This window comes from Martes martes (genome assembly GCF_963455335.1).
Source record: "Martes martes genome assembly, chromosome: 12".
NCBI classification, from domain to species: Eukaryota; Metazoa; Chordata; class Mammalia; order Carnivora; family Mustelidae; genus Martes; species Martes martes.
This window is the reverse complement of record NC_137900.1, coordinates 77,511,614-77,533,416: the sequence shown is the minus strand read 5'-3', so window position 1 is coordinate 77,533,416 and position 21,803 is coordinate 77,511,614. Positions and strand designations below refer to the sequence as shown.

The 21,803-nt window shown below is 51.5% G+C and overlaps 1 protein-coding gene across 1 annotated transcript in view; it reads left to right on the top strand.

Moving 5' to 3' along the window:
* TNC (tenascin C) overlaps positions 1-15,151 on the top strand; it is a 91,105-nt gene extending 75,954 nt beyond the window's left edge. Inside the window, exons 22-30 of the mRNA XM_080820770.1 lie at positions 143-262; positions 2,069-2,212; positions 2,977-3,107; positions 6,573-6,705; positions 8,215-8,366; positions 9,284-9,380; positions 10,291-10,452; positions 12,356-12,519; positions 14,410-15,151. Of these exons, the coding sequence (XP_080676896.1) occupies positions 143-262; positions 2,069-2,212; positions 2,977-3,107; positions 6,573-6,705; positions 8,215-8,366; positions 9,284-9,380; positions 10,291-10,452; positions 12,356-12,519; positions 14,410-14,520 (1,214 nt within the window). The 3' untranslated portion in view covers positions 14,521-15,151. The remainder of the gene's footprint in view (positions 1-142; positions 263-2,068; positions 2,213-2,976; positions 3,108-6,572; positions 6,706-8,214; positions 8,367-9,283; positions 9,381-10,290; positions 10,453-12,355; positions 12,520-14,409) is intronic.
* The last annotated feature ends 6,652 nt before the right edge of the window (positions 15,152-21,803 follow it).

Sequence of the window (21,803 nt, the reverse complement as noted above, 5' to 3'; positions counted from 1 at the left end):
CAGGATGCGGAACTCTGCGCACATCAGGCGCCGCGTCCCAACCCCAGGAGTTCAGGAACAGTGAGAGAGCGGAGCAGCTGTGGGCTGATGTCTGACCCCACCACGGCCTAGCTCTCCAACATATCATCATCTTTCTTTGCAGCTCTGGATGGCCCATCTGGCCTGGTGACAGCCAACATCACCGACACGGAAGCCCTGGCCATGTGGCAGCCAGCCATCGCCCCCGTGGATAGTTACATCATCTCCTACACAGGGGAGAGAGGTAAGGCCATGTCTAAGACCCTCCCCACCAGGAGGAGTGTCTGTTGTGTCGTTCTCCCTCCTCCCTGTCATGTTTAGCCCAGGACGGCAAAAATACATGGGTAGCTTGGAAAGGCCAGTGATGTCCTTGTGGTTCTCAGAGTAGACTCATGGGTGGAAGCTGGAGCTGGACAGGCCGGTGCAGAGGGCCTGGCCAGAGGACAGCAAGGGAGGCCTCACCCATCCTCCCTGACTGTCGACAAGTGAAGGGCATCAGTGTTGTGGTTATGCCAGGGAAGGCCAGCAGCCCACTTGAAGGAAAACTAAGGGCACATCTGCAGCCTGCATGTGTCCCCCAGCCTGTCACCCTCTCCTGCTAGTCTCCCTGCTTGTCACCGTGAGCCTCCCTCTCTAGGCCGCAGCTCCCATCTCTTACAAAGAATGAGTTCAGAATCCAGAGTCATAAACAGTCTATTTCAGGAGGCACTGGGAAGCCTGGGCCTCTTAGAGGCTACAGAGGAGGTAACAGATGCAATTGAGAAATCAGAAGTTTTTTGTCCTCGTGTTTGCAGACATCTGTGCTAATTAATTTGCTTAGTTGGCCGACTACACACTTGTTTGGGGCACCAACACATCACGGCCACCAAAATGTAAGATCAAATACAGGTAAGAGAGATGAGAAAGAGATTGTTTTTCAGAGAATGAATTCATGCTTTTGTTATGAGCTACTCTAGAAAAAGACTTCACTATCTGAATCCCAAGGCATATGTAAGTTTCCTATTTTTCAGTTCAGGATTGTTTTACATGCAGTGACAACATGTAGGGACGCTGTGACCCATGCCTGGGGCCTCTGAAAGTCTGCATTCACTGCTGGGCCACTACCTAAGAGAGTTCTTTATGGGCATAGAGCAGCAGGAGAGTGAGGGAAGAGAGATTTGGGGGTTTGTTCTTTTTATTCTTCTGTTCATTCATTCATTCATTCATTCATCTCTTCAATTCTTAAATGTTCCCAATGAGCGAACTCTGAGTCAAGGCAGCTGGTCATGTACCTACAGTGAACTGGAGCATCGTTCACAGGGAATATGGGATTAGTAGAGGCAGACCTAGAAAGGGCCTGGTCCAGGAGAGGGGGTTTCGTGGGTGAGAAACAAGATGATCAACTCATCCCAGGTTACCCAGGACTTTCCCAGTTTCAGTACTGAAAGTCCCATGCCCTGGGAAATCTCTCAGTCCCCGGCCAGCCCAGGTGGTCGGTCACCTGTGATCAGGAAATAAACACACCCACCTGGCGCCATGCTTTGGTTTCCCCACTGGACTTGACCCAGTGGGTCTGAGATGCAGTAACGAGGCTTTAGTACCTCTGCAGCTACCCAGTTTTTGTGGTTCTCCAGCCTCGTGATTTAACAACGTTTGCCAGATTATAAAAGCACAGGAGAGTAAGTGAAAAAGAGAGGAGAGCAAGTAGCATTAAATCTGGGCAGCCTGAGGCTTGGAGACGTTAGCTACAGCTCTCCTCCAGCTGGTTCCTGAGCCTCCGCTGCAAAGCTCCCCCAGACAGCACCATATGGCAACACTTCCTGATCCCCAGGTCCCCTTCCTCCTGATTTGATGGGTGGAAAAATCCAGTCTCCATATGATAAATCCTTTGTGTATGAGGTGAGCGATCAAGAGAGAGAACAAGGCGTGAGTCATTTCAGAACTCAGACTTGCTTTTCCGCAGGGTCACTGAAAGTTTCTGCTAGAAGTAGGTGTGCACGCCATGTGCCAAGTGTGCTGATGGCTCGCACGGGGAGCGGTAACCGCCTCGGTGTGTGTATTTCATGTTTAGTGCCAGAAGTTACGCGCAGAGTGTCCGGGAACACAGTGGAGTACACTCTGACCGACCTCGAGCCTGCCACGGAGTACACGCTGAGGATCTTTGCAGAGAAAGGGCCCCAGAAGAGCTCCGTCATCGCTGCCAAATTCACAACAGGTACAGAGACGCCGGGAGCTGGAAGCAGCCCACCCACAGCCTCCATCTTAAATGGCCATGCTCTCCAACCCCTTCTTTCTTAAGTCAGATCCTTGCAATGTGATGACATCAGCATCAGCTAAATTCACCAGTGCCCACTCAATCGGGACCTTAAGAAATGCACCATTTCCTTTTGAACTGAAATGACCACGTTCTCCCCATGGACTAGGAAATGGTTTTAAGATGAGGGCTTTTTTAAAGTGTAAAACCAGTCCCCATTGGCCCTCAACCCAGTATTTAATGATCCTTGTTCTAGGCAGGGAAATATTTTTAAGAGAAGGATTTTTCAGGCATGTTTTCTTAGATGTCCATTGGGTTTTTATACATTGAGATCTTTTTGCAAACTGCAGCAGGCAGGGAAAGTGAAGAAGCATCCTCTTGTGGTAGGGGTGAATGCCAATATTACCATTCATCTGCCCGCTCATTCAGGACCAAGAGGGTTTGGGAATTATGTTCCCAGCTGTGTCTTTCTCCCCAAATCCACCCAAGGCCAATCTAGAGTGTGTTGGGCTCAGGAAAATCTGACCTTTAGGATGAAACGAACCACAGAGAATTCTGTCTTTAGAGATCACAGGACTCAGCCTCCTCATTACAGATGGGAAAGGTTCCGCCCAAGGTCATATAGATGAACGGTAGGGAAAGCCAGGCTTCCTGATAACCCAGCCAAGGGAGTTTTGCCCTAGAGTTGCTGACATATTTGCTAACAAATGACTTACCTTCTGCAGACCTTGATTCTCCAAGAGACTTGACTGCTACTGAAGTTCAGTCGGAAACTGCCCTCCTCACCTGGAGAGCCCCCCGGGCGTCGGTCACCGGTTACCTATTGGTGTATGAATCTGTCGATGGCACAGTCAAGGTATCTTGCAGTATATAAACTCCCCACTCCCGTTTGAAACTTGGACATGATCCTCAGTGGAAAGAAAAATCACCCCGGGGCTATTTCTGCATCTCAGTGCAGCTAGGGAGCTGAAAACAAAAAAATTAACAGGGATTGGATGCCATGCCAGACCTTCTCAATCATATCTCCAGCCTCCCTGTCTCCCTTTAACCAGACTCCCAGTTTTGATAGGTCAAGAACCACTGCTCACAAGACTTGAGGACGTTCTAGGAGGTGGGTACATGGTCTTTTAATGTTTTATTGAGCAAAAGCCAAGGGCTTCTTTAGCATCTTTGCCATAGATACAATCTCACAGATGGCATCATTCCATTATATATTGAAACATACATCACCACGTTCTTATGACAACAATTATGAATACTATTTACAGCAAATGTTATTTATATTCTCTGCTCCTTAACATCTTTTCTTTTACCTTCCAATTTGAAATAACTTTAGCCTTTCCTTTCATGCAAGTGAACTTGATCTCTAAACTTTATTTTCTGAACTCATTATTGAACTTTTCGTTTTGGTCATCACACTCTACATTTCCGCAATCTTTTCCTTATTCCGGGCTCATCCGTCTTTCTCTAGCATATTGTTTGTATTCCGCCTATCCTCTCCTCTTTATCTCGAAGAGTATATGCTACTGGTGTGTGTTTTTTTTTTAATATTTTATTTATTTATTTGACACACAGACAGAGATCACAAGTAGGCAGAGAGGCAGACAGAGAGGGGGAAGCAGGCTCCCTGCTGAGCAAAGAGCCCCATGCGGGACTCGATCCCAGGACCCTGAGATCATGACCTGAGCCAAAGGTTTAACCCACTGAGCCACCCAGGTGCCCTGTTACTGGTGTTTTATTCTACAACCTGCATAGTGTCTCTTCCAAGTTCTGCTCGTTCGTTCGTTCGTTCTTTTTCCGTTTCGCGGCTGTTGTTTGGTTTGGGTCTTCATCCTTCATGTTGGAGACTTCAACCCAGTGTCTGATGGTCCCTTTGTACTTGAGTCAAGAACGAAACAGCTTATTGGGAGTTCCGACTGCAGACACGGGGCTTGCCAACTAACGGGGCTACGGGGCTCACCGCAGAGTAAGCACGTGCCCAGCAATTTTGTTGGGGGACTCGAAAGTAGCAGCTCTGTAAGCCTTTTCTCTTGAGCTAATCCACCTCCCTAGAGAATCCTCCAACCCCTTCGAACCAAGCTGCCAGGAGTGGAGTTGGAGGAGGAGCCTGGGCCCCCGCAGTGTACACACCTTTAATTCTGTTCCCAGATAGCTCCGCTGGGCCTGGCAGACTGGAATCCAGAGTCTTCTTTCTGGCTCAGTGTCTCCAGAGAGTACACCTCAGCCTTTCATCTGGACTGGGAAGGACAGCCATCCAGGCTGGGGCGGGCAGGGTGGGGTGGGTGGGTGGGGAAGTGGGGAGAGCTTGGAATCTATCTGTTCCTTATTTAAGCTGTTAAACAAACTTTTGTTCAGCCATGCCCCACACTGGCCTTCAAAGGCATCTTTGCTTTTGTACACATTCCGTTCCTGAACTTGCTGGGCCCTGCGGCATTCATCAGCCAGCCTCGGGCTGGCCCCCCACCCCCACTCGGCCAGCTCTCCCCGCAGCCTGCTGGGCTCTGTCCCCTCACTTGGTACCCCACAGCAGCCCTTCCCATCAGTCAGGATTCTGTGGACATCGCATGCCTCTGTCTGTCTCATCTGTCATCTGCTTCATCCTCATGGACTTGTACTTTCTGTCCCTTCACTCTCATTCTAAAAGAAAGCAGAGCTAAACTGGTATGTCCAATCTACCATGTTTGACTAGAAGTGGACACACATTTCTAGTTACTCCCGTGGCCCTTCTTTGACTTGGCAGAACAACAGACTAACTCACTGTGTGCATGGAGGCAAGTCCCTCAACGTCTCTGGGTGTCATGTTCCCATCTGTAAAATGAGTACATCGGACTCACCAGCGCCCTTTCTAGAACTGAGCTTACCTCAAGTCCTGAGCCTCATTTCGATCTACCCTGATTGCCTAGAAAAGGACTTCGCATAGCCGCTGAGAGAGCTGAGTCGTAATTTTATCCCCAAGTAATTCAATGAACCCAGCTTAATAGCTGATCCTTCCCTCGGGACCAGACCTGGGGGCCACGTAAAGGTCACTGGGTCACCTGTGTCAGCCTACTGACTTACCTTCCTGTGTGTCTAGTCCCCTGCACTATATGTTTCACTCGAGAAAACCAACCTGGTGCAGGAGGCGAGAGTCCTGGGCAGGTTGTGGGGAGACAGGAGGTAAGACTGGCCCCTGCCCCCACCACTTACGGAGTGCGAGTGGGTCCCTCAGTTTCTCTGGAAGTCAGCCCCCCGCTCACCTCCCCCATGGAAGAATCAGGAGAGCCCACCTGCCCACCGTGAGGATGTGAGAGAACCTTGCGGGACCTCCGCACTGACTCGGTGTTGTCTACACCTCGCCGACCGTGTTTGCAGGTTACAGCACAGCTGGGTTGGGTTTGCTAGCAGCGTAGGTTGAATTCCAATCCCAGACACCGAGGTCATCTGCTAAAAAGTGAATTCACTGGCGTTGGAAGCTGGAAAGAGGATTTGAAAAGGAGGAAGACTTCCTGAAAGCTGAAACAAATGTTCTCCAGACAGCGGCGCCATGAGCAGTCACAAACTACAGGGGGGAGTGCGAAGAGGTCTGGTGGTGGAGGGACACACATGCCTCTCCTGGATATCTTTGTTCTAGAAGGAGACATGCTGGGTCGGCTCAGGCCTTTGCTCTTGCCTGCTGAGCTCCCGCAGTCGTCCCTTGACTCGAGATCCCCACGCTGACTGCATCCGAACAGCTCGGGGAGCTTCTTCAGTATGTGCCTGGCAGAGCCCCACTTCCGGCTCTTACGATGCGACCGGTCCAGGATGGAGCCCAGGCGTTGTATTATTTTCAAGCTTCCTAGAGGACTGTGAAAAAGAGCCTTATTAGGGACCGCTGATATAACTGATCTAAGAATCTAAACCCTTTGCCCTTTGTGTGATTCATCTTGCTTCCAAGTTAAGCTGGGTTCACTTCATTCACTTGTTCAAAAACCTTTTGGGAATCCGCATTCCTTATCACGATAAGCTTCAAGTTCCATAGCTTGGCACTTTAAGGCCCTTTGTAATCAGGTCTTTGCCCACTTCTTCCACCACTCCAGCATCCAGCATGAAGTGTGGTTCACCTAGGTCATTACCTCCTCCTCTGTCCCTTCTGGCCTCAGGACCTTTGCTCATGCTGTCCTCCCCCTATCTCTCATGTCCCAGAAGTGAAGCATGGAGCCTGACATTGAATGAGACTCAGTGGCTCCCTTTGAATGAAGAAATGAATGGATGGGTGAATGAATGAATGAATGAATGAATGTATCACTTGTGCCCTGAGGATTTATGTGGCAAAGGACTATTACATTCTTTCTTCTGCCCCTAGGAAGTCATTCTGGGTCCAGAAACCACCTCCTATAGCCTGGCGGAGCTGAGCCCCTCCACCCACTACACGGCCAAGATCCAGGCACTGAACGGGCCCCTGAGGAGCAAGCTGGTCCAGACTGTCTTTACCACAAGTAAGGAGCTTGGGGTGCTGCTGGGCTTTGAGATCAAACTTTGTGAGACGAGACCAACCCTCCACTTCTCCTCAGACTATGACTGAGTTTTTCCCTCAGATCTCTTAAAAGGATCAGTGCCTGCCTCTCCCTGCAAGCCCGAGGAATGTGGGTGCAGGAGGTTAAGGACCTCGTGGTGAGAGGGAAGGAGGGCCAGTAGTGAGAGCTCTGGACACAAGCCCCATCTCCACCACTTGCTCTGGGTGATTTAGGAAAGTTACTGCCACTCTGCAAGCCTCAGTTTCTTCATCTATACAATGAGATTCACAAGTATCCCTTCCTCACAAGACCCCTGTGCCGTCTGAGCCCCTAGCCCAGTGTGCGGCCCAGGGGCTGGGCTCACTGTAAGCTGAGGCCTTTTTCCTCCTTCAGTGTGCCGGCCGTTACAAAACCCACCCATGATCAAAATCAAAACCAGTCCTCCCACCAAGCTGGTAGGATCATCAGGTCCCGTTTTCTGAAGGGGAAGCAGAGGCTCCCAGAGACTAAATGACTGTAGGTTCTAGCATGAGTGAGAGGGAGATCTGGGCTCAGGGGTTCTGGGCCCCAGAAAGCCAACCCCACGCCTGGCCACCAGGTGTGGTCTGCAGATGGCAAACGTGCAAGGCATTTCTCTGGTGAATTCAGAGGATGTGAGCATTCCTGAGAGGGGCAGAGGGGGCCTCTGAAAAGCCCTGAGAGCGGGGTACCCAGAGGGCATCCCAGGGCCTCCTGCCCTTCGCACACGGCTCCAGTCACTCTGCGCACCCCTGCTGACGTTGCTGCAGAAGCCAGGGTCCCCTTTGCCAGGAGGGCTCAGGTCAGAATAGCCAACTGTCTGTCCCACCTGCCCAGCACAGCCCAAGATCGCCCGTTTCTGTCAAGTTTGACATTGCTTTGCATCCCATCAGTGCACTTGGAAATTTCCCAGGTGCTCTTGTTTGTTCCCTCCCAGGCTCAGAGCAGTTAAATGACTTCTCCAGTGTCCCGAGGCAAAGGAGTGCAAGTTCAAGACTAGAACCCTTGTCTTTGGCTCCCAAATCCTCTGAAGAATTCGGAAAGCATGCTTGTTAGATGCCCCATAGAGTGTCCTGATCCACAGCGAGCCACCGAATTGAGCTAGACACCCAGCCATCCTGCCAGGACCTGGGTAGATCCTGGTAGATCTAGGTAGATCAAGGTCAGCCTGATACTCACTCCTCAGAGCAGCTCCGTTCTACACCGCCCCCCCCCCCCACGGCTGACATCACTGGTGACCTCCATGAATAGAAGGGACGGAGCTGGGTGCCTTATATCCATAACCTCTAAGCCCTCACCGCACTGCTGCAAAAGAGGCTTTATCCCCAACTTGCACACAAGAGAACGGAGCCGGAGAGAGGTCAAGCTGCTTGCCTCTAGACATTCAGGCAGCGTGCAGTGGGGCTGCAGTCTGAAAGCTCCTACCCCAATCCTCCTGCTCTAAGAGACCCACTCTTCCTTCTCATCCTGCAGCTGGGCTCCTGTACCCATTCCCCCGGGACTGCTCCCAAGCAATGCTGAACGGGGACACCACCTCTGGCCTCTACACCATTTACCTGAATGGTGATAAGGCTCAGGCTCTGGAAGTCTTCTGTGACATGACCTCTGATGGGGGTGGATGGATCGTGAGTATCCCCAGCTCTCAGGCCTGGGGCCTGAGGGCAGAGGGCACAGCTGGGGCAGCGGGGCAGGGGTGGGGGGAGCACATCCACCCACGTACTCAGACACCGATGTTTGGAGGTTTTGCAAGATTGTGCCTGTCATCCAGAGATGCTCAGGAGCTGTCTCTGAAACAAAGGAATGGGGAAGAAGTTGGGGGAAAAAAACAGGAGAAAATAATTTTCTTGTAATTTATCTGATCTGATCCTCAAACAACTCTGTGATGCATAAAAATGAGGGTGGTCATGGAGCCCATTATGTGGCTTAATTAGCATTTGCTTTCTACCACTGTGCTGAGTTTGATGTGAATTATTGCAATCCCTTTACTGTTTGAGCTGGGTAGTATTTTTTTTTAATTAATAATTTTTTTTTTTTAATTTGAGAGAGAGAGAGCAAGAGCAGGGAGGAGGGCAGAGGGAGAAGAAGAAGCAGATTCTCTGCTGAGCAGGGAGCCTGATGCTGGGCTCCATCCCAGGACCCTGGGATCATGACCTGAGCCGAAGGCAGATGCTTAATGGACTGAGCCACCCAGGGGCCCCATAAACTTTATTTTTTAGAGCAAAGTTAGCATAAAGTACAAAGCGTGCCCACATCCCCCCTGTCCCATGTGCATGGCCTCTCCCCATATCAGCATCCTACCCAGAGTGATGCATTTAGACCAAGGGATGAGCCGATCTTGACCCATCGTAATCACCCAAAGCTGGGTGGTATTTTTAATCCCTGTGTTTCAGGTGGAGGTGGCCTGCCCAGAGTCACACAGCAAGTTAGTGACAGATAGAGCTGGGGACTGGTGCTTTTCCCATAGCTCCGATGCCCTTCCTCTCAGAGAGATGCCTTCTCTTTCTTCTGAGAGCTAACGTGCACCCTGATTCATACGTTCCAGGTGTTCCTGAGACGCAAGAATGGGCGTGAGGATTTCTATCGCAACTGGAAAGCCTACGCTGCTGGGTTTGGGGACCGCAGAGAAGAATTCTGGCTTGGTAATGCACCCCTGCCTGTGTGCATCCCAAGTGCCCATTTCTGCCCTCCTTGTCATTATTCCTAACCCACAACAACCCATGGGAGAGAAAGAGCCTAGGAAGAAACAGTAGCTCTGGTAGTAGACACGGGATACCAACTCTTCCTTGGAAAAGACTTTATATTCTCTAGGTCATTAAAAATAAAAATCTGGTCCAGGAAGAGCCAACAACCAGACGTGAAGGATAGCCTAGACTGAAGTCATTCACTGAACCTCATACAGACTCATCTTCACTGATATTATTAACTGTTTCCATCCTGGGCTCCAGGTGCTGGGATGGGCCTTATAGCCATAACCTGGAACCTCCGGCACCTGTGCAAGCTACAAAATTCCTGGATTGCACGTGGGAAAAGAGGAATGAAGTCATGTGCTCACAAGAGTCTAGCCAATAAGCAGTAAAGCTGCCACTTGAAATCTCCCCAAACAACACCACAAAGCCACCATCCATCCATCCATCCATCCATTCGCGCAGCACGCACTTTCCCACAATCTCCCTGCAGGGGGCACTGTTCCGTACTCGGGTGCCCTCACTGGGAAATGTCCACCTCCTCGTTAGCATCCACTGCCTTTCTCCTGCAAGGGGCTTTGGAGGTTAAAAGTGCTTTCTCTACCTTATCTCCTGGATCTTCACGATGCCCTAGGAGGTGGGCAGGGCAGAGATGCCACCTTGAATTTCCCTGAGGCTCAGAAACACCCTAGATTTCCCCTGGTGTTGTGCCGGCGAGGAGCAGACCAGACCAGACCACAAGGCCCGGTCTGTGGGAGGCGAACCTCTTTGTAGAGCCCAACCGCTGCTCCTACAGGGTGATGGAGTAGAAGCAATGGCCTCAGTCACTCGGGCTTCCTCTGTAACCCTCGCCTGTCCTCCACAGGGCTGGACAACCTACACAAAATCACAGCCCAAGGGCAGTACGAGCTCCGGGTGGACCTGCGTGACCACGGGAAGACCGCGTACGCCGTCTACGACAAGTTCAGCGTGGGGGACGCCAAGACTCGCTACAAGCTGAGGGTGGAGGGCTACAGCGGGACCGCAGGTAGGGGGACAGCCACACGCCCTACCTCCAGAACCACAGAAGCCTTCCTTGGGCTTTTAGCTCTTCCTCTCTCATTCTTTCCTTCACAAATCCATCTACTTATCAGGTCAACAAATATCGGAATCCTTATTAGGTACTAGACCAGAACTTCAGCTGGGCAGAGTAGGATAGATATTTTGGTCACCAAAGCAGAGTAGGGTTGGGAATCAGAACAATACGTCTTTTTCTTACCCATTTTTAGATATCAACTGAGCCTGAAGACTCACCTAACCCACTGCATCTAAATGTATTTATTTATTAATATTTCTTGTGCATACGTCCCCCCAGGGATCCCATTAATGAGCGGGTGCGGACACACCGAGGTTCTGCATTTCTTTCGGGTTCCCTGGCGCTGCCACTGTTGGGGATGCTGCTGGTCTGTGGACCCCACTCTGGGTTGCAGGCATTGACTCCTTCCCCAACTGCTTGCATCCTTTCGAGGACACCCCTGCCATTGGGGTCATCCAGCCACAGCTCCCAGACCCCATGACCAGAAGCTCACTACCTGCCAAATGGTCCTTGTGGACCTTGTCCGGTGCACGAGCTAGCTCAGATCGTGCAGATGTCATGGACTTGGAACGGCCCCCGTGTGCTTTACCGGCTCTGCATTAGAGGAGAAGTTAGTAAGGAAACCACACGCATTCAGGCCTATGAGGGAGGCTCTCCTCTTTGCGGCTGTTCCGCAAGCATTACCCCCTTCCGATTCTCGGGGACACTGGTCTAGGAGGATGTCCCTGTGACACAGATGAGAAAACTATGACCCAGAAAAGCTGGGTGATTTGCCCGAGGTGGACCCAGGGGGCGGGCTTGTCGGCAGACGGGTGTGCTTGGTAACGAGGAGGGGTCGGGCCTGACAGTACGCCCACCCTTCCCTGCTCTGGGATGGCATCGGGTTATGTCTATGAAAACGGAAAAGGCAGAAGCTGTGGTACCTCCCCAGCCTCTCTGATCCCCCGAGAGGAAACATCCATAATGGGGAGAGTCTCCAGAGAAAGATTTGCTGTCTAAGGAGAGGCCGGGAGCTTGCGAGATCAGCGTGGCGGTAGTGAACACAGAGAGCCAGGGGTCGAGATGGTTTTCATTCTTGTGTCCCTCGAAGAGGTCTGACATTTTATTACCTGGCAATAAATATCTGTTTGAGTGAAGTGGCTTCAGGCAAGAAGGATATTGACACCGGGCGGGGGGTGGGGCAGGGGTCACTGGGCAGTGGGATTGCGGCTACACCCGTCTCTCTCTGCCTTCACCTCCAAAGCCCCCTCATGAAGGGGACTGCGGTAGAGCTGCTCCTGGCGGCAGCCCGCGTTCCACAGGAGGGCACCTCGTTTCCTCCGTACCTACCTGCTCCTGGTTGCTTCCTCCTTAACCAGGCATCCGATGCCCTTTGAACCTTGCTTCAAAATATCGGTCCTGTCTTTCCCTCTCTGAGCTCCACTATGTAAAGGAATGCAAAACAAAAGGATCAAAGTAGCAAAAATCACAGCTGTTATGCATACCCCTCTACCTTCATATCCACTGACTGTCCCAACCGCACGCTGAGGTGGGTGGAATCAATGCGCTGGTTCCGTTTTCTAGAAGAGAACACTGAGGTTAAGCTAGAGGCCTGACGTGGGCCAGGTCACACTATGGAGTGAGAGCCGGACCCTCCAAAGCCATCCACAGGCCTCTTTCTGGCACATTATGCTGCTTCCAACAGCCATGAACCCTCGGGGGTTCCCCTCCAGTCCTATGCTCGACACTAATTCTGGGCCCGAGGTTCAAGCGCAGTGACCCCAGGATCTTTCAGTTGCCACACTGGTTCTGCCCTTCCAAACCCTTGAGGAAAACCCGTGCTGGGACTCCTCAGATCCGTATCTCCTCTCCGCAGGTGACTCCATGGCTTACCACAACGGCAGATCCTTCTCCACCTTCGACAAAGACACGGACTCAGCCATCACCAACTGCGCCCTGTCCTACAAGGGGGCTTTCTGGTACAAGAACTGTCACCGTGTCAACCTGATGGGGAGGTACGGGGACAACAACCACAGTCAGGTGAGCCAACTGCGAGGGTCGGGGGCAGGTGACAGGCGGGCACCCCAGCCCCTTGGTCCCAGCGGAGACTAGGGGGCAGCAACCTCTGGGACATGGTGTCACCTCTGTTCCCGCAAGGAGGAACCTGGGGGACACAGGAGGTTGGGTGAAATCCTCGAGACAGCACCTGTTAACCTGTGAAGATCCCAGAGAGACCACTGGTCAGTGGATTCCAAAACAGAGAGCTCTCCGCAGACAGAGCCGGAGTCTGAACTCCAGAAGGAAAGCAGATTAAAGGGGAGGCGTCTAGGTGATGCAGGGGCATAAGTGGGGTGTTCTTTCCACGTTATGAGGTTGCCCCAGGATACTTTCACTCTAGCGTTATTGTACTACCTTTCTTTTCTCATCCTCTGCCTCCGAAGTGACACAAAGTCCTTCTGGAAACAAAAACAAAAACAAAAACAAAAACGCATGCCCAAAAGGAAACTTCTTTCTCCATCCTCCCCCGCTCCAGTGTGGGCTGACGTGAAAGGCCACAGAGGAGTTAGGGGCACCCCGTCCCAGCTCTGGCTCTGCTCTGGCAGCCGTGTGGGCTCGGTGACCTCACTTTCCCTCTCCGGCCTCAGTCCCCAGCACAGAAGGAGGAGGGCTTGCGGCCCGCTCGGCGCCTCTGTCCGAGGGACGATGGAAGGCAGAGGAAGGCAGCGCAGGCCAAGTACTTCACCAGAACTGAGTGGTTACAGACCACACTGGCCCATGGGATGAGCCAGCCATTCTCACACCTGACCTGCCAGTCGGATTCAGAGACCATCTGCCAAGTGAATGCCAAACAGTTAGAATCCCATGAAGTGCCTCTATTTTCTTGCCTCATTTTACCAGCCATTAACGTCTCCATGTCCCCTCACAGCCCCATGCCGCTAAAGAGAAGAGAGGTCAGAGAATGAGGTGGTGGCCGCCTAGAGGCACTTGCAGAAGCGGACCATCCCCACCCCCCCAACCACACCGTGGGGCCAGGGGCATTATGGGTTTCGACAGGCAGACTCTGCTATCTTTAGACTCTGTGGGAGAGTCAAACATGGAATTAGGAGACCCAGACACAAATATAATCTTTTCTTGAAAAAAAAAAAATCTCTGGCCAAATTTCTAAGGATGGTTTTCCCTGTGGGAGATGAGAGAAATCGTATTTACTTCATACCTACAATGTGCCCAGCACTATGATCACTCCCTCACAAACTCATTTAACCCTCGTAGCATTCTTCCAAGGTTGGCACTTCAGACCCAGAAGGAGTTGGGGGGGGGCGGGGGAGGAAGATGGTGAAACTAAAGCCCAGAAAGTTTTGATGACCGGTTCAAGACCATTTATGTCTCAAGTAAGAGCCTTAAGGTTTAACCCTATATGTCAGGTTGTAAAATTTGTGTTCTGCCTGTGTTCTTCCTGCCATTCCAGACAAACCCTTATTAAAACAGTCCACAGGAATCCTGGGAACTAGAGACTCCCCTGCATATAGCTAGTCAATTCTGTAACCTCCAAGCATGACCTGAATTCCTTCAGCACCTATTCCTACTGATGGCGGTTTCACCAGCCACCATTTTGTTTCACAAACCACCATTTTATTTCATAAGCCACCATGTTGTTTCACCAGCTACCACTTTGTTTCACTATGGGAGCTCAAAGCTCAGTGCAAATGCAGGTGGCTTCTGACTGACATTTGAAAAACTGAGTCAGATTCAGCCAGCTCCTTTGCAAGTTCTCAGTACAGGGATCAATATACAGATAGGCGGTAGACGGCTGTGAGATACCAAATGGTCAGGTTCAGACAGAACTCCCTTTGCTCTCGTCAACCAAGCAGCGGCAGTCGGTGAACACTTTGTCTGGTGGAAACCTATCTGGAGGCCTTCTCTTTTTCACAGGGTGTCAACTGGTTCCATTGGAAGGGCCACGAATATTCCATCCAGTTTGCTGAGATGAAGCTGAGACCCAGCAACTTCCGAAATCTCGAAGGCAGGCGCAAGCGGGCGTAAATTCCAGGAACAACTAACTGGGTGGGAGAGGAGCAGGGCCCAGAGGAAGAAGCAAATTTTACCAAAGTCTCAATACAACCTGTCCAACCATCAAGCTACACCCGGGCATTTGGCAGGAGATAAAGGTGACCGTGGATCATGGGGGCCGATGACAGGAGCACTGGCCTCCCCTTCTCTGCAAGGACTTCCTTTGCACCAAAGACAACAGTCTCCACAGGTGTCTGTTTCATTGTTTGAATCAGCAAACATCTTCCAGTGACGGCGTCGAGGTGGTTGTCTTGGGTGGCTCTGGGAATGGGAGAGGGGTAGGCTGTACAGTGGTAGTTTGTGTTAGAACCGGCTGTATTTTACACAAAGCTGTATAAGTATCATTATTTTTGTTCGCAGTGATTCGGTGTGTGTCACGGGAGGCCGTCCCCCCCTCCCCGCCTTTTTTTTTTTTTTTTTTTTTACATTTCATGCAACAAAAACCAGAAAAGCAATACTGTTTGGATTTTAAGGATATGATTAATATTATTAATATAATAATAATGATGAAAACTAAGAATTTTTAAAGATATCTTCCTTTCCAAAACACATCTGGACAGTACCTGATTGTATTTTTTTTTTAATAAAAGCACAAGTACTTTTAAATTCGGCTGTTGTTGCCTTTCGTTGTTGAGCCTGAATTCCACCAAAGCCAACGTACTTGAACAGAGGAAGGAATGCGGGAAAGGGATGAAAAGGAACAGAAAGGAACAGTTAGGAAGAAGGGAAGAAGAGAGGGGGCCTACAGGCTGGGACAGAAAAAAGCACTTTTTTAAACAGAGTTGAACGAGGTTGGAGAAAGCTTACCACTTGAGACTCAGCTTCTTGCTCAATATTTTCAAGACTAAGAGTATGTGGTTTCAAAGATGCTTTTATACCCATTTTCTAGAAATTCCATGATATAGATGAGGAGATAGCTATTAACCCAGCAAGGATCAACATGCCCAGAGGCAGACTAGCTGAGTTCAATCTTGGCTCCACCATCCCCTAGTTCCCTAAACTCTCTGTGCTTCAGTTTCCCAATCAATACTCACACTTCTTAACTCTGTAGCATTTCTGCGGAAAAAATAAACACCAGCCAGAGGAGCCCCTGAATGTGGTACCTGGTGTGGAGGAGATGCCAGTAAGAGTCAGTTGTCTCTAGGATCACATTACATATGACGGGCTGGGGTTCATGGAAGGGCAATGACTCGCCCACAGGCTACTAATTATAGGATTGGATTTCAACTCAGGTCTCTGGCCCCCGTGTTCTTGCTCTCCCTCGGGACCCCGATGAAAATCCCTCCTTCCCCGAGGAAATGTGTGCCCTGGGTTGCGGAATGATGGAGTGCGAAGAAGCCCAGTGGATCCTTCCTCCAACCCCAAGATCTTGGAAGGAGAAAGAATGTCTGTTGGGAAGATCTCCCCCTCCCCTACTCAGCACCACCTCCACCCTGGGTGGGTCCCCCAGCACCGGCCTGAATGCGTCTAGGGGTGGAGGAAGCTCACTGCCCAGCCCAGCAAAGCAGGTCTCGGCCAATATCGAATATGGGGTCGGAACCCCACATTTCACGTTCGTCTTTGAAAACAGGGTGGGTTGGGGGGTGGGGAGAAATTCCCAGTTCATTCTCTTGGGGATTTTCAGCAAAGGGACTTATTTAATGAAAATGTTTGGGCTTGATAGGCCTCACTCAAATGGAATGTGGTGGCTCAGACTTGAGGACCAGAAAAATTTATGGCTTGGGCCAGATCCTTCGCTGCTGGGTTTATCTTGCTTTAATAAATGCTGTCACGTTATATACACAATGGGCTGTTCCAGATCATAAGACTCGTTGCCTGCCATTCTACCATAGCAACACTCGCCTTGCTGTGTAAACCTGAACAACCAGGCCTCCAGTGGGAGGCTTAACCCTCTGCCGGCAGTTCCCTGGGGAGGCTCTGAGAGCCACTGCCATCCCCTCCCGGCAAATACAGATGTAGGGAAGCGGGTGAGGTACTTCCCAGAAGCCACACCAGAATCCAATTCCCCATCAAACAGGAGTCCTTAACCTGGGCGCTGGGTCCTTAACCTGGTTGCAGAAGCCCCCAGAGGGTGATGGGCAGGCAGAAGGGCCCGAGCCAAGACACGCAGAGCTGCCCACGTCCTGGTTAAAGCATGAGCTCGCCACTCCTCAAACGTGTCCTCAGTCCCCGACTCTGGGTTCCTTTAAGCAATGCCTCCCTCCTCGAAGGGCTCCTGAGACTCCGCCTTCTGGGATGCTTCCCACTGGGAATGAATTTCCAGGGAGTCCAGCCTTCCCTTTGCCCTTCCTCCAAAAGCTTCTCTCCCTACCCCCTGCTTATACCCTTCAAGGCCACCCTGCATGGATTATGTCAAGGGACCTCTGTGCCCTCAAGTTTCTGGTTGGCTATCAGAATGGGAAGTGCTGGGACACTGGGGGGTGGGGGGAGGGTGTTCAGGGTCCTTACTTTCCAGTGCCACCTCTGTAGCATCACAGGGGGCTGACAGTTTCCCTCCTAGCAGAGGCACAGCTCCTGTCCATGGGCCGTCCCCGCTCAGCTCTCTCTCCAGCTGGCAGAAAACTGTCCCCTCTCAAGTCCCTTCAGGCCCGAGGATGGTCCCACACCTCAGCCACTGCCAGACCTGGGATGCTGTGTCCCCCTGTGGCTCTCCTCCTCCTTGTCTGCACCACTGGAGACAGTCCCTCTTCTCCTGCCTCTCCCGGGGACCCTGACAGGCAGGCCCATTCTCCGGGACACTGGGCGCCACTGTTGTCGCTGGCTGCTGGCCCTACACCATTCTTTCCACTCCGGCCTCCCACCGTGGAAGCCACAGGGGAAAATACTCCCTCCCACTCCCCGAGGGAGCTGGGGCATGTAACTTGAACTCTGTCCACTGGATACCTGCGGCGGGACTTCTAGCCTTGAACAAGGAATGCAAATCAAAGAGCCTAGGAGGCTGGTTTCCCCACGACCACTACAGTGTCTGCCCACACATCCCCATCCATTGGGACAACCCATCCCCCCTTCTCCCTTTCTTGGCCTGCCCCTCCCATGCCATTCTCCTTCCCACCATTCCCTGCCAACTCCAAGTACGGGGCGGGTGGCGGGGGGGCGGGGAGCCTTGCGGGCTGTGATGATCGGCTCTCTTCTCCCCCAGGATTCTCTTTTCCCTTTCTGTTTCAAAGTCAGTACGGAATAACCCCCCCCCCAAGGTCCAGCACTAGGGGGACACGGACTCTGGTCTCTCAGGAGCTTCCATGCGGGGGGAGGCTGGCAACAGCCACCGCACCAGACAAGCAAACGGAGGGTATGCTTGGGAAGCAAAGCCGAGACACTACAGGAATATCTAACGAGGACCTGACCCTGACCGGGAAGGGTTCCCTGAGAAAGGACATCTGAATCGTGACCTAAACGATAAGTAGGAGTTAATCAGGGAGGAAGGCAGGGGAAGTAGAGGGCAGGGTATCTCTAGAGGCCCTGAGACGGCCAGACTGTGCGGAAAGCCAGCCAGAAAATCCTGTCTTGATGGTTCTTCCGCTCCAGGATAAGGATTTCAATCTTTTTTCTTAAGTACAATGGGAAACGGCTAAGGAATTCTAAGCAGGGGAGGGTTAGGACCCTATCTTTTCTCCAGGCCATCTTTGGGTTGCGGCCTGCAAGACAGGAGGTGCCACAAGGGGCCCAGGGGAAAGGTGATGGAGTTTAAGTAGGCATGTTGTCATGGAGATGGGGCATACGGTTCTGAGAGACGTTTAGAAGGAAAAACCCACAGGACGTGGGGTCCCCTAGAGCTGCTCCACGTCCACACCCCAGTTCCAGAACTGCTCTCAGTTCCTGCAGGGGCGTCTTCTAGAATCAGCTCCAGTGTCTCATTAGGGGTGTGCAGAGCTGGGGTCAAGGCCCCCTGAGCCCCAGGAACCAAGGCTGGCTGCAGGGTCCCATAGTACCAGGCATGGCTCCTTGGACTTTGGATTGGTGGCGGGGGCGGGGGGGGGCAACCAGGGAAGCTCCTTGGAGGTTACTGTTAGAATGGCATGAATGCCATAACGTGAGGCTGTGGCAGAACACCAAGTGTGAAGGGGTGGGGGGCCTGCCCGGAAGGCTTTATGTCCTGTGAGCGCAGCTGAGAGTTGCTGGTGGTGTTTAAGGCAGGAGTGACAACATCAGCGTTGCTCTCACTCTCATGCTAGAAAGGCATTTGCTCCTGCCACCCCGTCCTCTGGCCTCAGTGGGGTCCTGGACATCCTCATAGGTGCCCCCCATCCCCGCCCGCCCGGATTCCAGGGGGTGTGGAATCCTTGTGGCCAGCAGAGGGCTCCCTCCCCTTGTCCTCTTCCCTCGACTACCAGGTCCCACAAGTGAATTTAAAGCTCAGTAAGGAAGCAGGAAAAGGCTCTCCTCTTGAGAATCACTCCAACCTCGCCGAGACTGGAGAATAGATTTCCGTGTGTTACAGAAAGAAACACACACACACACACACACACACACACACACACACAGAGTCTATATGAGCAGCTCCCATTAGCCCAGCACATGTGCAGCTGCAGGTAAAGGAACTGTTTCAGAGCAGTGAAATGACTTCTCTGAGGTTCACTTGACCTTAAAGTGCCAGAGCGAGGACTGAAATCTTGGATCTTCTGACCCCTTAGGCCAACTGCCTGGAGAAGCATCCGTCGGCATACTTATTCCTTTCTCCGTTCTTCCGTTCAGCACACAAGGAACACCCGTCATAAGCTGGTTCCCTCATAACACTTGACAGTTTGCAAAGCCAGTGTGATTGTAATTGTGGAGAGTCATCTTTGCGTTAGAGCTGAGCTTGAATCCCGTTTTCCAATTACCGAAAGATCTTGGTCGAGCAGCTTAATTTTTCTGAGTATCCCAAAACATTAGAATGAAGACGATATACACCGATGACAAGCTCTGATGCTTTGAAAGAGAAAAAATAGACAGCTGCCTGGCCTGGAGAAAATGCCAACCCCACACCCCTCTCTGACGTGGATAGACCCTTGTTCAAAGCTGAGCATCAGGGTAATTACTCAAGTCAGCCAGCAGATGGCAGTCTCCCCCGGCTTTCGGAGAGCACCCCATGAGGCACTCCTAGCAGATGTGTTCGAAGACCCGGGCTCCCAGACACCTCCAGCGAAACACTTCCACCTTCACTCCAATCCCCCGCTCCATAAGAGGTTCAAATCCCGCCCAGGGGCAGCAGGGCATGGCAGGCTGTCTCTTCTGTTTTTGTCTCCCCCTCTGCTACACAAAACCTTATGTCAACAACCACAAACCTTGCTTACCACCTTTTACGTCAGGGTGTGGGGATAGGAATGTGGGGGACAAGGAGGGCAGCCTTCTGGCCCACGTGTCCAGAATGTTCAACAACTCTGCTGTAGTGATGTCTCCTCACTAACTTACTTTCCGTTACGAATCCCTTATCGTTGGGAGGGAGGGGCAAGCCCCCACAATTTCTACCGTCCTATGCTGGCTCCCCTGGCTTTCCCCTGGCCCTTTAGCCTCACGACTTCTCCTTTGCTACAGCGTAATGTTCCAGCACAGAGCAAAGCCCTTCGGGAAATGGGACCTAATTCCTATTATCATTGCTACTGTTTGACTTTCTCTCCTCAAAATCCTGGGTTAGACGGTGATCCCTCTGGATCGCCCAGAGTAGCTTGGACATCGGAAACATAGCCAAGGGCCCTGCGTCCTCAACGCTTGGCTCCTTGAGTCAGTCTACACTCCCAACGAGGTGTAGAGCGATCCTTTTAAAATGCTGAGTCACATCATCTCGTTCTGCTGCTCCAGACCCTACAAGCTTGCCTTCTGGCTTAGAGCAAAGCCCGAGACGTGACAGTGGCCTTGGAAGCCCAGAATGATCTGTCCGTCGATACTGCTTGGAACGCCAGCCGCCGTGTCATGACGATCCGGGTGCATGGGCCTGTCTGCTGTCCTTCAAACCCAGCACTCTGCCACTGCAATGCCTTCCCCTGGAAAGCTCTTGCCCTCACACCACACATGCATGCGTGCGCGTGTGCGCGCATGTGCGCGCGCACACACACACACACACACACACTCAGAACCATTTTCTCACTTTCTCAGGCAACCTCCCAACATCATCTGCTCCATGAGACTCTCCCTCACTGCTCCACCTAAACACACACATGCACTCCCCACGTGCAAACCTGTGCACATGCACACCAGCGCCCCCAACCCCCATACTCTTCTCTTTCTCCAGGGCTCCTATTCCCACCTGACTCACTGCTGCTTTACTTACTTACATGTGTGATTTCTAGAAATTAAGATCCGGGACAGCAGGGACTTCATACGTGTTTGCCTCCTGCTGTCTCACCCGCACCTGGCACGGGGCCGGTTCTGTGGTCTCCCAGTCCTTACGTGTTGACCGAATACAGGACCAGACCTAGGCAGACAGGCAAGCAGACCCTATCCACCTCACCTTTTTTTCTATTTAATTCCTAGAGTATCCACTCTGTCCCCAAATCATCATTTTAAGCAGAAACAAACTCAGAGAAGTTAATTTTCTCTCAAAGTCGTCATTCAACCAGTATGGATTCCAATCCAGCTCCTGCTCACCCACACCCTTACTACAGTGGGTCAGAACCTGACACGTGGTTTAAAGAAACAGCAGAAGAATTGCTCTGTAGAAAGTCCCAGACAGCAGCCACTCCTAGGGAGGGATGGGCTAGGGGCTGGGATTTTCTCAAAGCCAAGGAGGGAGAAATCCAGCAGGATAGTTAAATGTAAAACACCATAAATATCAGGCCTTTGAAAGGCAAGCATGGTGCTTATCCAGCCGAAGTCGCTTGTCCAGGGACTTTCCACACAAGAGGTCCACACATACTGTCCAAGAGTAGCCTCTCAATTTTGGGCCGAGGTTCTACCCTCCCCCGCTCCCCCAAAACACACGCTGAGAACCATCATTTTGCAAGGGTTGATGGGAATGAGTAAAATTAGTGACCTGTCAACCCTTTTATTTACAAGAATTAGCTTTTAAAATTTACTGAAACAATAGGGAGAGAGAGAGAGAGAGAAAGGGAGAGAGAAACAAAGACAAAGAAAGAGACAGAAATAGAGACAGAGGCCGAGACACAGAGAGAATTTTCCAGGGATGGTAGAAGCCTCATAAACTAAATTCACCTAGTTGTGCGTTCAAGAGCTTCTCCAAAAAGAAGTATATCTATTTCCTGACAACCATGTCCTTCTAAGGCGTGAGCCCAGAAGAGGGCGGAGCAGGCCCCAGGTGGGTGAGAAGGGTTTGGTTTACA